The sequence below is a fragment of the Tympanuchus pallidicinctus genome, unplaced genomic scaffold (assembly GCF_026119805.1).
Source record: "Tympanuchus pallidicinctus isolate F22 unplaced genomic scaffold, pur_lepc_1.0 scaffold22, whole genome shotgun sequence".
NCBI lineage: Eukaryota > Metazoa > Chordata > Aves > Galliformes > Phasianidae > Tympanuchus > Tympanuchus pallidicinctus.
Window position 1 is genome coordinate 2854088 of NW_026294739.1, and position 14086 is coordinate 2868173.

At 42.7% G+C, this 14086-nt stretch overlaps 1 protein-coding gene across 1 annotated transcript in view; it reads left to right on the forward strand.

Annotated features, from left to right (window-relative positions):
* Nucleotides 1–14086, forward strand: part of VPS8 (VPS8 subunit of CORVET complex) — a 62361-nt gene that overhangs the window by 25698 nt on the left and 22577 nt on the right. The window contains exons 26-34 of the mRNA XM_052687269.1: nucleotides 733–852; nucleotides 1450–1521; nucleotides 4093–4212; nucleotides 5706–5762; nucleotides 6182–6264; nucleotides 7341–7425; nucleotides 8377–8475; nucleotides 11245–11334; nucleotides 11774–11820. Of these exons, the coding sequence (XP_052543229.1) occupies nucleotides 733–852; nucleotides 1450–1521; nucleotides 4093–4212; nucleotides 5706–5762; nucleotides 6182–6264; nucleotides 7341–7425; nucleotides 8377–8475; nucleotides 11245–11334; nucleotides 11774–11820 (773 nt within the window). The remainder of the gene's footprint in view (nucleotides 1–732; nucleotides 853–1449; nucleotides 1522–4092; nucleotides 4213–5705; nucleotides 5763–6181; nucleotides 6265–7340; nucleotides 7426–8376; nucleotides 8476–11244; nucleotides 11335–11773; nucleotides 11821–14086) is intronic.

A 14086-nucleotide genomic window follows, 5' to 3' on the forward strand; every position in this document is an offset into this window, starting at 1 on the left:
GGAATGAATGAGAAAATGAGACACTTCCTGGGGGGTGGGGGGGTATTTTTACTGTCCTAGGAAAGCATATTGCCTGTCAGTTCCCTGTGGGATCCTGGTGTGTACCTTAACACATGATGACAGATGTGGCCACTCCGCAGCCTTTCTGCTGGCAGGCAGATCTGCTAGGAGCTTTGACCAGCTCAGGACTGGGACAGCTGGAGCTGTTGCTGTTTGTTGCCTTGGAAAGGACTGGACACCTCTATCAGTGGCTAGATAAAGGCAGTTACTTTCATTTTTGAAAGGCATACTCAACTTTCTAAGTTAGGAAGTCAGCAAAGGAGTTGGACAACACTTGTGTCAGTTTTTGCAGCCCCTCAAAGTGAGGGGGCACACTGGTTGGCTCTTCCCAAAGGAACTGCTGATGAGGGGAGCTGTGCCCTGCTTAAGGAGCAGTTGCACAGCTGCTGAGGAGAGCTGCCAGCGTGAGCAGGCAGTTAATCGGACTTCAGACAATTCAGTCTGCGAGAATGAACCTTAATTTTTAGGTGTTGGTTGGTAAGTTGGGTGGTGAGCCTAAGGAAGGGCTTTTTTCTCCTCCTAGCAAGCATCAGGAAAAGCACAGTGATTGACTGCTAATGTATTTTAAAGCTTAAGTGCAAAGCAAGAGGTGATGCTGCTTTCCAATGTGCTTTGCAATATCACTTATCTGAAATCCATAGGAAACCTGCTATGTGTGAATCTTCATTGCAGATCTTTGAGTTTCTCATCCGGTTGCACTCAGCAGAGGGATCTGTGGATGAGGAGGTCTACCCTCACATTCGTACCTTGCTGCACTTTGACACTCGGGAATTCCTTAATGTTCTTGCTTTGGTAAGAGACCACTGATTTCTTCCAGAACAGCACAGCACCCATTCTTTTGTTATCTGTGCTGTGGTTGCATGACCTGCAAGATTCTGTTAAACAGAAGTTTATGTTTTAGCTAAACCAATAGCTACTGGCTTGATGCAGGAACAGTTTTGATGTGCATTCTGTAAGGTATCAGAGGAGATCATAATAGTCCTTTATGTCCTTAAGTATACGTTGATGAACATCTGATGTTGTACAGTGAGCACTCTGGAAGCAGAGGCCATCTTAAGCATAGATAAAAAAGGAGTAATGTATTTCTAAATTCCATTGTAGTACTGACATCTTTCTCCATTATTAAAGGTTTGGCTTTCTTTCCAAGTTTCTTGAATTTCCTCTCTCTATTTGGGCCTGTTAATTTGGTTAAGTGTGTAACAACTGTTGTAGTAGTTACAACAAGGCAAGTTGTGTCTTGGAACCTGCTGCTTAGGTAACATGCACATAATGGGCTTAAAAGCATTGTCAGCTTTGCAATGTGGCTGCTGCTTCATGATGGCTTACATTTCTGGGGCTACCAGTGGACAGCATTCCTAAGATGATGTCAGTGTTTTTCACCTCATGCAGACTTTTGAAGACTTTAAGAATGACAAGCAAGCTGTGGAATATCAACAGCGCATTGTGGACATACTTCTGAAAGTGAGTGTGCCTAAAAATTAACCTGTGCTTACGTCTGACTGATGATATTTAACTGTGCAATAAAGCCTGTAACGTAGATGAGGGCTTTCCAGTCCCACAGGGGGTGACACCACTGAGGAAGTGGGCATGGATTCACCATGGGCAAGGCTTGTTGGTTGTATGTTTCAGAGTGAAGCTACATGACATTAAATGTGACAGAGAGGGCTCCATCCTATCTGTGATTACACCTGGGCTGTGTTCTGTCGTTAGGATCCTTCTTTCTGCACTGCTGAGTTAATTTATATCTGCTTCTCATTTGATTCCACTCCCTCCTTCTATCTGAGCAGAAAAGCTGTCCCAGGAACCTTGTGCTTGGCAGGATGCCACTGCTCTTCTGATAAAACCCTGCTCCCTTGTCTGTGCGTGCTGTTTGGGATGTAACATGTTCAGAATGACAGGCCTATCTTTAGGAGATGGGAGAGAAGGGGAATGTCAGAGTTATCAGGCTGGTGCTGTAGAAATCACTTGTCATCTGCAGACTGTGTTCCTTAACAATGTTCTCATTAAAAGCTATTGCTGCCAAATGCCATTTGGTTTCCCCTTCAGAGCTGTCAGCATTAATAATGAGTAATTCCACTTGGAAGCTGTTTATGTATAAACATATCATAAGCAGTGTTTCCCTGTTGCTGTCATCATTGATAGATGAAAGCAAGGGCAGCAATGAGTGAATTCAGTGACAGAGCTGCATTGGGTGACCTGAGAAATGCCTCTGTGGGGGACCTTCAGTGAGCCCTGCTGAATTGGGTGCTGCCATAGAGATGTTAGCTCTGTGCTAGGTTAGCCCTGCTAGTGTTGGTAGCTGCTGTCAGCAGGAGGTGGCACACTACAGCTGTCTTCTGGACTTACTGTGGGATGTGTTTCTGCAGCATGATGCAGGCTATGAGAAGTTGTTTATAAGTACTCTGTGCTGCTGGGCACATCACAGATGGGTTTTGTCCTCTTGCAGCTGAGCCCAGCGCTGCTTCTTGGGAGGCAAAGGAGGGCAGCTGATGGGAAGTGCTGCAGGATGAGATGCACCTGCAGACAAACACCTTGGTGTTACAAGAACTCAGTCTCCCTTTGTCTGGAATCTGCTCTCCTTCTGAATAAAGACTTGAAAAATCTTAGGACTTTTGATGTAAAACATTTGTCATTGGCAAAGAAAGCACTCAGGAATCATTTGGATAACACAGATATAGCAGGCATCAAATGTCATCTTTCAAAATGCCCAGGTGTTTGGCCTGCAGCTTTGGTGAGGTTTCCATATCGGAGCTCTGGTGGTTTCACCTTCCCAAGGACTGGTGAGGATCCAGCCTGTGAAAAACAAATCCAAAACAAATAAAATAATCCTGTTTTTTTTTTTTCTGGTCAACCATATTTTTAGTGCCGTTAGCTGATGTCATTCTTACCAAGCTCCTACATAAAATAGACTTTTTTTTTTTTTTTTAAAGCAGAAAATTGAAATTAAAAAGAAGTGATAGCGTTTCAAACAGAGCTGGACTGAATTCCTTAATGTATCTAAACTGTCTGCCTCCATCTGTGTAAGGTAACCATTAGCATCTCATGGGATCTGCAACTCTGAGTCACTTGGAGAAAGCAGCTGCACGTCCCAGGCATACACTGAATGAGGTTATGAAGTGTGAAATGCTGTCTGTAGGCTTTGTTTAGAGCACCTTGCAGATGTTAGTGACAGAGTGGTTCAGGTGATGGATTTTCTTCCAGCTAAATGCCCTGCTCTTAGAGGGGAGACTTTCCAAAGAGAGGCATTTCACCTTCCCTTGGTGTTTGAGGGGCTTTTCCTTCTGCAGGTGAGAGGTACCAAGTGTCGTGCCTTTCCATATGCCAGGCAGGTGATGAGCGCTCTGCTGGTTTCAGACTGTTTTTTGTGGCAGCTGTTTTGATACCCAGGCTTTCTGTAGTTTCAAGCTGAGTTAGCACAGCCACAAGTTTCTCAAAACATTGGTTGACTAACAATTCAATGTGAGAAAAGGCAATTTTCTCCAAGCCCACACTTGTCATTGAATCATTTGGTCAGTTCTGCGTACCACAGCTGAAGTGGTAAATGCCTGAGGTTTAAAGTCAAATGCATTTTTTTCTCCTATAATTATTTATTTTGTCTTTTCTCTTTGTGTGACATTTCTCTGTCCCAAAGCTCAGTCACACATGCAGTGATTAGCACAGACTGAAGAAATGGAGGTAGATGTGAGTTTCCTCAATGCTGTTTGGAGCACCTTCACACCCCAAAATTTAGGGGCATGAGAGAATTCTTCCCTTCAATGCTGGACAAAGAGGTTGAGCCTCTTCAGCATTGGGGAAGAGATGTTTCAGCAAGGACGCTGCCTGTATCTTCAGGCCACGTGCAGTTGGATATTTTGGAAGGTAGATTGCTTGTTGGGCTCTAGTCTGGACTAGCAGCAGGAGACTGTATGGGTATCTCAGGCAGGAGGAGGCTGTGCAGTGCTTTCTTGTTGCAGGGTTGTAATTAGTTTCCTATAGGCAACTGCAGATTCAATGGCATTTCTGTTTCTCTCTTTACTCTTTAATTATTCTTAGGTCATGGTAGAGAATTCTGACTTCACCCCGTCGCAAGTTGGCTGTCTCTTTACTTTCCTTGCCCGTCAGCTGGCCAAGCCCAACAACACGCTGTTTGTGAACAGAACACTTTTTGATCAGGTAAGTGATAGCAGAAAAAATTCTCAAGAGGATCCAACCCCACAGAAAGTGTGCCTGGTGCTGCAGACTGAGGCAACTGTGGGACATTACAAAGCAGGTAGAGGTAGCATCCTGCTGGGACTTTGTAGTTTCAAAGAAACAGAGTCGTAGAGACCACTGAAGCACAGTAAGATGGGTATTCCAGCCTGCTGCTGGAACCGAGTGTGAAATAGGTCAGGTTGCAGGAGATGGAATTAGTGTAGCCTCCGCTCTTCTCCATGGGGTGGCAGATTTCTGTGGTCAGTAGCATGTCAAAAAACAAACCCTGCAAGGACAGGAGCTAATCTGTTTGTTTTAAGCCCCAGTGATTGTTTTATGACTGTTGTCACTAGTTCCACATAGGAAGATTATTAGTGTGAGGAAATAAAGAGCACCAACTGAAATGACACTCCTGAACTTATAGAGCTGTTGTATATGTTTTTATCTGGCAGTTTCTAGTTTCTTTGGCCACCATCCTTCTTTGGTGTTTGGAACAAGCTGAAAGGCATCAATGTATGACTGAAGCTTGCCCAGATTAAGTTTATATTAGAAATTGTTTGGACTGATAAGGAGATTTTAATAGCTATAGCAATTTTGCTTCAGATGCATACAGATATGTGAACACTGATAAGTAATGGTTTAGAAAACAGAATCATTTAGGTTAGAAAAGGCCCATGAGATCATTGAGTCAACTGTCATTGAACGCTACCCATTCCACCACTGAACCACATCCCCGAGTACTACATCACGTAAGTGCCTCCAGGGGTGGTGACTCTGCCACTTCCCTGGGCAGCCTGTTCCAATGCCATTCTTTCCATGAAGAAATTCTTCCTGACATCTAATCCAAACCTCCCCTGCTGTAACCCGAAGCCCCTTCATCATAATTTAAGACCAGACAAAAGGTTTATGAAGTTTGAATAGATTCAGGTATTGGTACCTTTTAATTGCATGAATTATGTGATTTTCCTGGGTTTTGGGAGAGATGGCACAGTCCAGGAGACAAGTCAGAAGGCTTGGAGTAGTGGTTGCAGCTGTTTTGTGTATAGTCCAGAGGAGAACCATGTGGTCACCTGAATTTTTTATATTGCCTGAATTACCAAAGGCTGGCCCTAGATCCAGGTGCATAGTCATGATTTTCCCTCCTGTGATGTCCTTCAGCAATCTTAAGTGTCCTTAGTTATAGGATCAAGTAGAGAGTACCTCACAGAGGAATACTTGTAAATTCAAATTGTACCATTCTGTTCTGATTTGCTGTTTCCAGTGTTGGTGCTCGCAGTCTGCTGGACGCTCGTGCATCTTGATGATCAGCAGATTACCTGCGTGGTTTGGCTAGCTGCCTCCTTTGAGTGCACCCAAAACCATTCTGAAGCTTAGGACATGTGTTTGTTAGTATACTTGTGCTACAGAAAAAATTCACAGGCTAACATCTATGGCAACTAGACCTAATTCTTGCTAACTTCTACATCTTCACACAGGTCCTTGAATTTCTTTGCAGTCCAGATGATGACTCCCGGCATTCAGAGAGGCAGCAGGTAATGGCCCTCAAGGAAACATTTCTGTAAGCCCTACGTATGTCCAGGCTGTAGAGCAGAGTTTGGCCTTGGTGGGCATGGATGCTGGTTGATGGCCATAGTGAAGGTTGTATGCCAAAGCAGTTAGCTAGTATAAGAGTGATGACCTGAAGGGCTGTACAGAGCAGGACTGATAGAGGATTCTTCCCCAGCATTGTCTTCCAGAGAGGTTTGGCAGCAGTAAGATCAGAGACAGAACAGTTTTATGTAAATACATGAATGCATAACCTTCGTAGTTAATGGGACAATCAGTTACAAATAAATTGTAAAACAAGCCGTGTGCTAATACAGAGTTTAATGGAACAGGAGCAATGTACTTTTGAATGGCGCTGGCTGTTCAGTTCAGCTGCAGTGCAAATAACTGCTCTTCCTGTCTGCAGGTCCTGTTAGAACTGCTGCAGGCAGGAGGGATAGTGCAGTTTGAAGAGAGCCGTCTCATCCAAATGGCAGAAAAAGCTGAATTGTAAGTTGCTGGGTGCAGTATATAAATGCTATCTCTAAAACTCCTCTAGCCTTTTTTCTTCCACGTCTTGTTTCTCCTTCACAGCTTTGTTTAGGATTGTTTTCCCTATGCGTCCGCATATGCTTCATTTAATATGTTCACGTTTATCTGTCCCTGTCTCTCTTCTAATCTCACTGGGTGTGCTTGCTCCATCATATCTTACCAGTGCTTTCTGTTAGACCTGTGAGAACCTTTCAGCGTGAAACTCTGGGGCTTGATACGTTTTGGCACTTCCTATCCTAGAGCCCAGACTGTGCTCAAACCTATAGTTGTCTGTTTGAATACCACTGACAGATGGAGATGACTCGCCGGGGTGAGGCCCACAGGTGGATTTTAAAAGCATGCAAGGGTCTGGAGCCACCCCCATGGTACTTGTTATAGAATTGAGTAGGAGAGACAAAACTCAGTGTCTGGGAAGGCTGAAAATTACCACCATCTCCTTTAGCTGCTTTACCCTTTCAGAAAGCGTCTTTTATGCCTGAACAGAGTCAGCCAGGGAAAGCATCTTCATCCAAGCCTTCAGTTTGGATATTATGTGAGTTAATTCACCATACTATGAAGAACCAGAAGGGTAGATAATGGTAGGACGTGCCTTGCCTGTTCTCTTGTCCAAGTGGAGTGACTACGTCATATTTTTCAGCCCTGATAGGACTCAGAAACGCATTGCTAGCACCTGAAAATCAGAACCACAATCAGTTGGATCACTGAATATCAATTTTATTTTTCCTTGCTTGTGGGAGCCCCAGAGACCAGCTCTGCAATTTCTGTTGGAGCTAAAGCATGAAGCTATTTAGCAGAACCTTCATGCTTTTTGCTTCTGTTGCACCTGTTTTCATCCCATCTCTTCCTGACTCAAAATATTAAAGGTGTTTATTAAAAGCTGAAACTTAAGGTGTTGGAACACATTACTGAGTCATATTCAGTATATTTCTTCAAATTAATGTTGTGCATTAGCCTAGCTTAGAGCTGACTACATTATAGAAAGGCAAGATGATCTAAGAACAGCAGAGCCAGTGAAACCTGATTTCTCATTTCAGCTATCAGATTTGTGAGTTCATGTATGAACGAGAGCTTCGCTACGACAAAATCATTGACTGCTACCTGCGTGATCCAGTGAGAAAGGTGAGTGAGTAAACTTCTCCTTTCTTCTCCATAGCTGGCAGCCTGTCCTGCTGGCAGGAGTGTGTATGTGAGTACAGCAGCCCTGCTGTCTTGTAGTTCTGTCTCAAAACATACCTTCCTGTACTGCTGAGTTTTCTTATAGTCACTGCTTCTGTACTTGTGTGTGTGTGTATTGGAGAGGAGTTGACTTCTTTTTTTTTTTAAGCTTCAGAGCTTTTGGTTTCCCTTTCAATTTTAGTCAGTGCCAATACGTAAAACTCAAATGCTGATTGTGATTTATTGCAAAAGCTGCTGAAGGCAATGCTTTTTTTTGTCATTAGTCCCCTCTTTTTGCTTATTAGTTGTCTATTACTGCAAATCCACTGCAGTTTTTTCAGATATTCTTTTCCCTACTACCATCAAAAGTTTTGGGCAGAGTCTGGCAAATGTGATCTCACCAGCTCCGTGTGAATGTGCTGAAGGTTGTGTGGGTGAAGCAATAGAGAGAGGTTATGGTAGTGAGGTGGTCTAAAGATGTGGTGCAGCAGAGTATCTGAGCTGAGTACTGTGTAGGAGGACCTGGGGGAGAGGCAAATATCAAAGAAGCACTTGGGCATTCACTGGGAAAACTCTACCACTCTCTGGTAGAGGAAGCTTTTCTCTGCCTATACTTTCAGCTGAGGGTTGATGTCCTGTGCTTTTTCCTTGTGAGCAAAGGTAGTCATCTACAATGGTAAAGGAACACTTTGACCTTATTTTTTAACACTTTTAGTGTCATTCTCTGTTCTGTTTCTCTTGGCTTTTATTTTATTTTATTTTATTTTTTTTTTTACTCCTGGCAGCTTTTCAGGATGCTTCTGACTTGCTTAATAAGAGAGTACTAGCCCTAAGGTCATCCTCAGATAGTTAACAACAATACTGTTACCAGCATAGAAAAGCATACTGTACCACTGATGGTTTTATGCTTTACAGGAAGAAGTTTTCAACTATATTCACAACATCCTGTCCATGCCTGGCTACAGTGCTGACGAAAAGCAGGCAGTGTGGCAGAAAGCTTTGGAACATGTAGAGGTACAGTCTATCTTACACCCATGATACCTGAGCTCCTGTTAACTTGCTGGCTCTGCCTGGTGCTGCTCTGTTTGCAGAAGTGTTTTGTGGCTTGAACAAAACAATTAGCTCTCACTTTAAGATGCTTGTGTGGTTTAGTAGCGTCATAATGTAAATGCACCTCTTAAATTCAGACTGGGTTCCTTGGTTCCCTGGTTTCAGGTATTGCTTTTTGGAGGATGGGACTGTATCAGGAGATGATGGCTTGTAAGTGCTGTGTGACAGGGAGGTGATCCACATTTAGGTGTTGTATCTCCTGAATGTGCAGCAGCAGTGAGCTCAGGGCATTGGTACTGCTGACTTCACAATCTGTGGGATCAAATTTATCGTGTTACAATGATGACAGCATTCAACCTCAATATCCTGGCAATTCTAACCTATAGGAAAATGGGGTCACAGCTTCCGCTGTAAAATGCAGACTATTACTAGACTTTATCTATCTAATAACTTTTCCTATCTCTTCAGTTTTCCTTTGCTTCAGGAGGTGGAGATGTCTGAAATAATTTCCCAGAGAGTAGGCAGGGGGAATCCATTATAACTCCAGTAGTTATAAGCTGGTGTCACTCTCCTCCAGGGTGATCTGGAGATGAGCCAGGAAAATAACTGTCTGTGAAGCAAGCAGGCATGCCGTTGCCCAGACCATGTAGCTGAAAGTGGTTACAGAATTCTGCATCACTCATGGAGAGCAGAAAAGTACCAGGTACCACTTGAAAGTGCAGAATACTTTTAGTCTCTACCAGCACCTGGAAGTAGTCTGCTCTCCAGATGCACTTCCAGATCCCATGGAGCGTGGTGGTGGTGATAATGCTGTGGAAGGCTGACATGCTGTTGTCTTGTTAAAGCAACTGGTTCCATGCTGGGCTTTCTAGGTTGAGCAAGCTGCTGTCCACCGTGCTGCTTTCTTGTGATTGCTTTGTTTTTCTCTCCTACTGAGTGCCTGTGTATCTGCTTGTATTGGTATATATGGCACACATTGCTCGGCTTAGTGACTGAGCTTCCCATTCCCTGTGCTCTTTGTATCTTTCTTTCAGAAATATGCTGGACAAATAACCTTTTCTGCAGGTCACCTTTGTTGGGTGCTGCAGCTGGAATCACCTCCCTCTTTCCTTTTGACAACTTCCTTTTTCAGGGATTGGTGAACAGTATCTGCAATTTCATGGGGGCTGAGGGCTTTGTTCTTCTCCAGCGTGTTGGTTCTGTTCTCAAACATTCAAAAGGCTTATAATAGTGAGTTTTATGAGGACATTATAGTTTACTAGAATTGCAGTGATTTTATGTCTTCAAACAACCGTCCTTTCATCTGCTGAGGTATCAAAGCAGGAAAGCAATCTCTTCAGCTGAAACTAGAAGCCTCTAGAGAGGCTTTCCTGTTACTGCTTCTTTCCTGCTGGTTGTATAATAGAGAGCTTCTGATAGATGTTTTTTTCTTTTCTCCATCATCCCACCTAGCTGTTGGTCCTTGATGTCCGTCTTCAAAATGAAGCCTAAGACCTTTCTTTAATCATAATGTTATTTTGGTGGTGCTTCCTGTCCTTGGGCACACATGACCTGTGTCAGTACTGCCTTGTCAAGAAGTGGCATGTTCACAAATGGTTAAAGCTGGGAGACACACAGATCCAAGAGCTGCAGGAAGGCTGGGCCACTGCACACCATCCTGGCAGTGCTGTGTTCAGCATGCCTGGGAACTCCCAGCAAAGGTTTCTGCAGAGAGAAACAAATGAGGACCATCATACTAAGTCTGCATTTCTGCATCCCTCTGATTGCCTTGCTCTGATGTTAAGGTATTCTGGGTCAGACACCACGGAACTGCTTTACATACAATACAGAAGACAGATTTTGTGGTGAAGGCCTCACAAAATGCTGTTTCTATGATGTGCTAGGTTTAATCCTCCAGTCTGGAAAAGTAGTAACACCATTATAACTTGCTTTCCTCTCTTTATTGTGGTCTGCTGCCCCCAAACTCAGTGAATGCCAGCTGCTATGTCTGTCTGGAGACCAAACTACTGATGAGTAACTTCAGGTTTTTTTTTCTTCAAAATATATGCTTATGGATGTTTTATTTCTTTATCACATTTCCAATTGTTTTTGTTTATTTGTAGGCTTAGCAGGATTTTTTGTCAAGTACCCAATAGTGGTTGGAAGCAGTTGCTTCTCATATGGAAGCATTGGGAGTGAAAACTCATGTTGTGTGTAGTGTAAACTGGTATTATAGGAAGACTTTTGGGTCAGGCTTGGCAGGAGGCAAACCCACAAGCATCTTAAAGATTTTTTTTCTTATTACTCCATAAAGAAATTTTACATTTTTTTTCTGTGTCTGAACAGATATCAGAGGAATTAAGTTATGGGAAGTCTGCAGTTAAACTTCTGATTGGGTTCAATTCAAGCCTCTTAAACACTAAGAAATGTCCTAGAGTCAACTGATGGCTTTGTTTCCTTTCTGTTGCTGGAACTCTTCCCAGCTGGTACTAGCTGGTCTTCTTGGCATGAAGTAAAGCACAGCTTTCAAAAAACTTGATGAAATCATTTCCTCAAGCGAGAGCTGAGATGGCTTTTACATGCCACCCTTCTAGTTTTTTTTCATAACCATTTTTTGTGTGATAGTACTCGTTATTTTACAGCTTTCAGCTTTCATCTAGAGAAAGATGCTGTTACAGTATGAATGATCTTGGTGATGCTGCATAATTACATTATCTATAAAGGTAATGATTTTTACTGTTTCCCACTCCAAAGGAGTTATTGCTACTCAGCCCATGTAAAGCAGCTGACTTGGTGGCCATCCACTTCACTGAGCAGATTGAGAGCATCATTGCAAACCTTCAGGTACAGTGTCAAAACTCATTAATGTTGGCACTTGTTCACAGTGAGGTTGCTGTTCTTGTAAGAAATGATGGCTGGGAGTAATGGCTAGTTGGTGCTGTGTCATAAATGGGGAAAAAATAGCTTGGTAGGTACTTTGCTGCAGGAATTACTTCAGATGGATTACTGCACCTGCTTGTAAAGTTCTGACCATAAAAGCTTATGATCTCTGTGTTGCTGTTTGCATCACTTGATAATGCAGTTTCCAGTTCTGAATGCAGTATGGCTTGTGTTCACAGATCAGCAAATATTTTTGAAGAGTTACTCAAAGCAAATGTCCAAAGGCACCAAACATGAATCATGAAAGTAGTTCAGGAATCACTACTTTTTAGCTATAAAGTAATGTCAAGTACTTCAAGTTATTACTTGAAGTAATAATACTCTGTCTCTTCCTGTTGTACAGGACCAGTTCTTACTCTTCCAATTTCTAAGGAGTCTGCTTGATCCGAGGTATGTAAGCAAATCTGACCTTTTACAAACTACATGGCTTAAAACATTTTTATTTGGCACAGTGTGTCAGTATACAGTCTACACCCAGTCTGGGGGTTTAGAAAAGGTGATTTGCTCTTCAGACTGCCCAAAGGTGAGAAGGGTAGCACAGAAATAAGTGCTCTAGGGATGATCTTAAAGCAGAGCCCACGCCTGCCTTCCTAACTGGGAAGCAACGTGGGTTCCAATAAATGCAATGTAATATCTCCCCCACGTTGGGGGGGGAGGGGCGGAGGTAGGCATTGCCTTAACAGTTTCTTTGGGAAGCCTGTGAAATGGTGCCCCTGTGACTGAGCTGACATTTCTGTTCTCATGCACCCACTGGTTTGATTGCTTGTCCAAGCTGCCCAGATTTCACGTACGCAGAAATGTTTTGATCTATTGACAGTTTGCATTTCTATCATCTCAGAATTCCTGCCACGTCTCACTGAAAGCTTTTTACTAGTTACTTGTCCCATCTGCTCCTGCTCTTTCAGCATTTCAGCGCTGAGCGTTCTCTTCTCGTTGAATCAGTTTCAAATGCTTCAAGACCTCGATGTTATACGTTTATTTTGTAAGACATTCATCTATGCACATATCCAATAGCAATTGTTAATGCTATTAAAGGAGAGATCCCACTTTGTCAATTAGCTACAAATTGATTATGCTTTATGAAAAGGAGGAGTTGGAAAAGGTAATGTATTTAGATATTGGGTACAGTGTCAATGTTGGAGTACAGATGCATGTTTTAGATGATGAGTTTGGATTTTCCTTAAGTTCTACCATTGTCTTTGTATGGAAGGGATGAACTCCCATACCTTGTGTGGTTCTTAAGAGTCAAAAAAAAAAAAAGAAAAAGTAATCTGTTTGCTGAGAAATATTTTATTTGGGTTTTATAGGAGACAAACAGAATGGTTTAGATTAAACAACAACAACAAAATTAAGCAGAGGAGGTACCCAGCTGGATGCTAACTGGGATGGTGAGCATCAGCTTGGGTTGGTTGTGCTGTGATACCACTTGCAGCAAGCAAGGCCCAGTGCAGGCAGTAGTTAAATTGTCTTGTCACCTTCTGCATGATCCCCAAATGATAAATGCATCTAGTTTATCTCTATTGCAGAGCTAAATACAACCATTTTTCCTGTAGTTCTACCTATTCTAATAAGAATCAACAATCGAGCCAGTTTGGTAGGAAGCAACTTTCTGTATTTGATCTTCCAAAAGATTTCCCCCCCCCAAGACTCAAAAGGCTCAGCAGACAGCCTCAGGCCCTGTGACCTGTCTCACTGTGCCATCGCATCATAGCAGAATTTGTCAGCATTCTTCTTCCACCTGTGCTTTAGAATCCTCTAATTCTCTGCTGCAGTGTGATGTTCTGCATCCCAAGTGATGGAGATGGCCCCGTAGTGCCTGTGATGCAGTTGTCAGGTTACTCAATAAGCGAAAGTGGGAAAGTTGCACAAAAAAAAACCAGAATTAAATACTGTGAATTCATGCGTGACTGTAACTGACCTTAAAGAGGGAGTTCTCAATGTTTAAGCTGCTGTTATTGAGCTATGCTGCCAGTAAGAAACAGAGATGCTAGATTACTGGAGGGGCCTTTTTTTTCCTTTTTTTTCTTATCTCTTCAGTCACATTCAAGGTTTTATGTGTTATTTCTCAGTGCTCTGAGGTTGTCTGCTTCTAAGACAAAGAGAGCTGACCTGTACCCCAAGGGGGGAGGAGGAAACCTGACTGTGCAGGACCCAATCTGTAGATATAGCCATACTTTGTAGGGTACTGATACCTTCAGTAGTGACTTGGTTCTTGTCACAATGTCTCCTTTCAGTCATTCTATGTATTTATATGCTTCTGAGCAAAATTCATATTAAAATAGAGAATCAAAGAAGCTTGGATTGTCTCAGAAACAAACTATAGCTTGATGGTACGGGGGACAAGGCGCGTCACGCTGCTGTAACGCTACTGAGTTGGTGGAATTGCAGTAGGGATTAATTTGGCCCATTTAATTTAGCTGGAGATTTATTGTGAAGGAGCTGGGAGGGGGAAGGGAGAAAGCAGGGTTAACAGGAATTGCTCAGGGAAATTAAAACTAAATGTCCTTATGCTCATATCATATAAGCAGCCACAGAAAATGAAGAAAGTAGTGTATGTTATTCAGTTCATTAATCACAGCCATTGCCAGTTTCCACTTTAAACTCTTTAAAAAAAAAAAAGCAATGAAGCATGTCTGTTTGCAATACAAAGTCATAC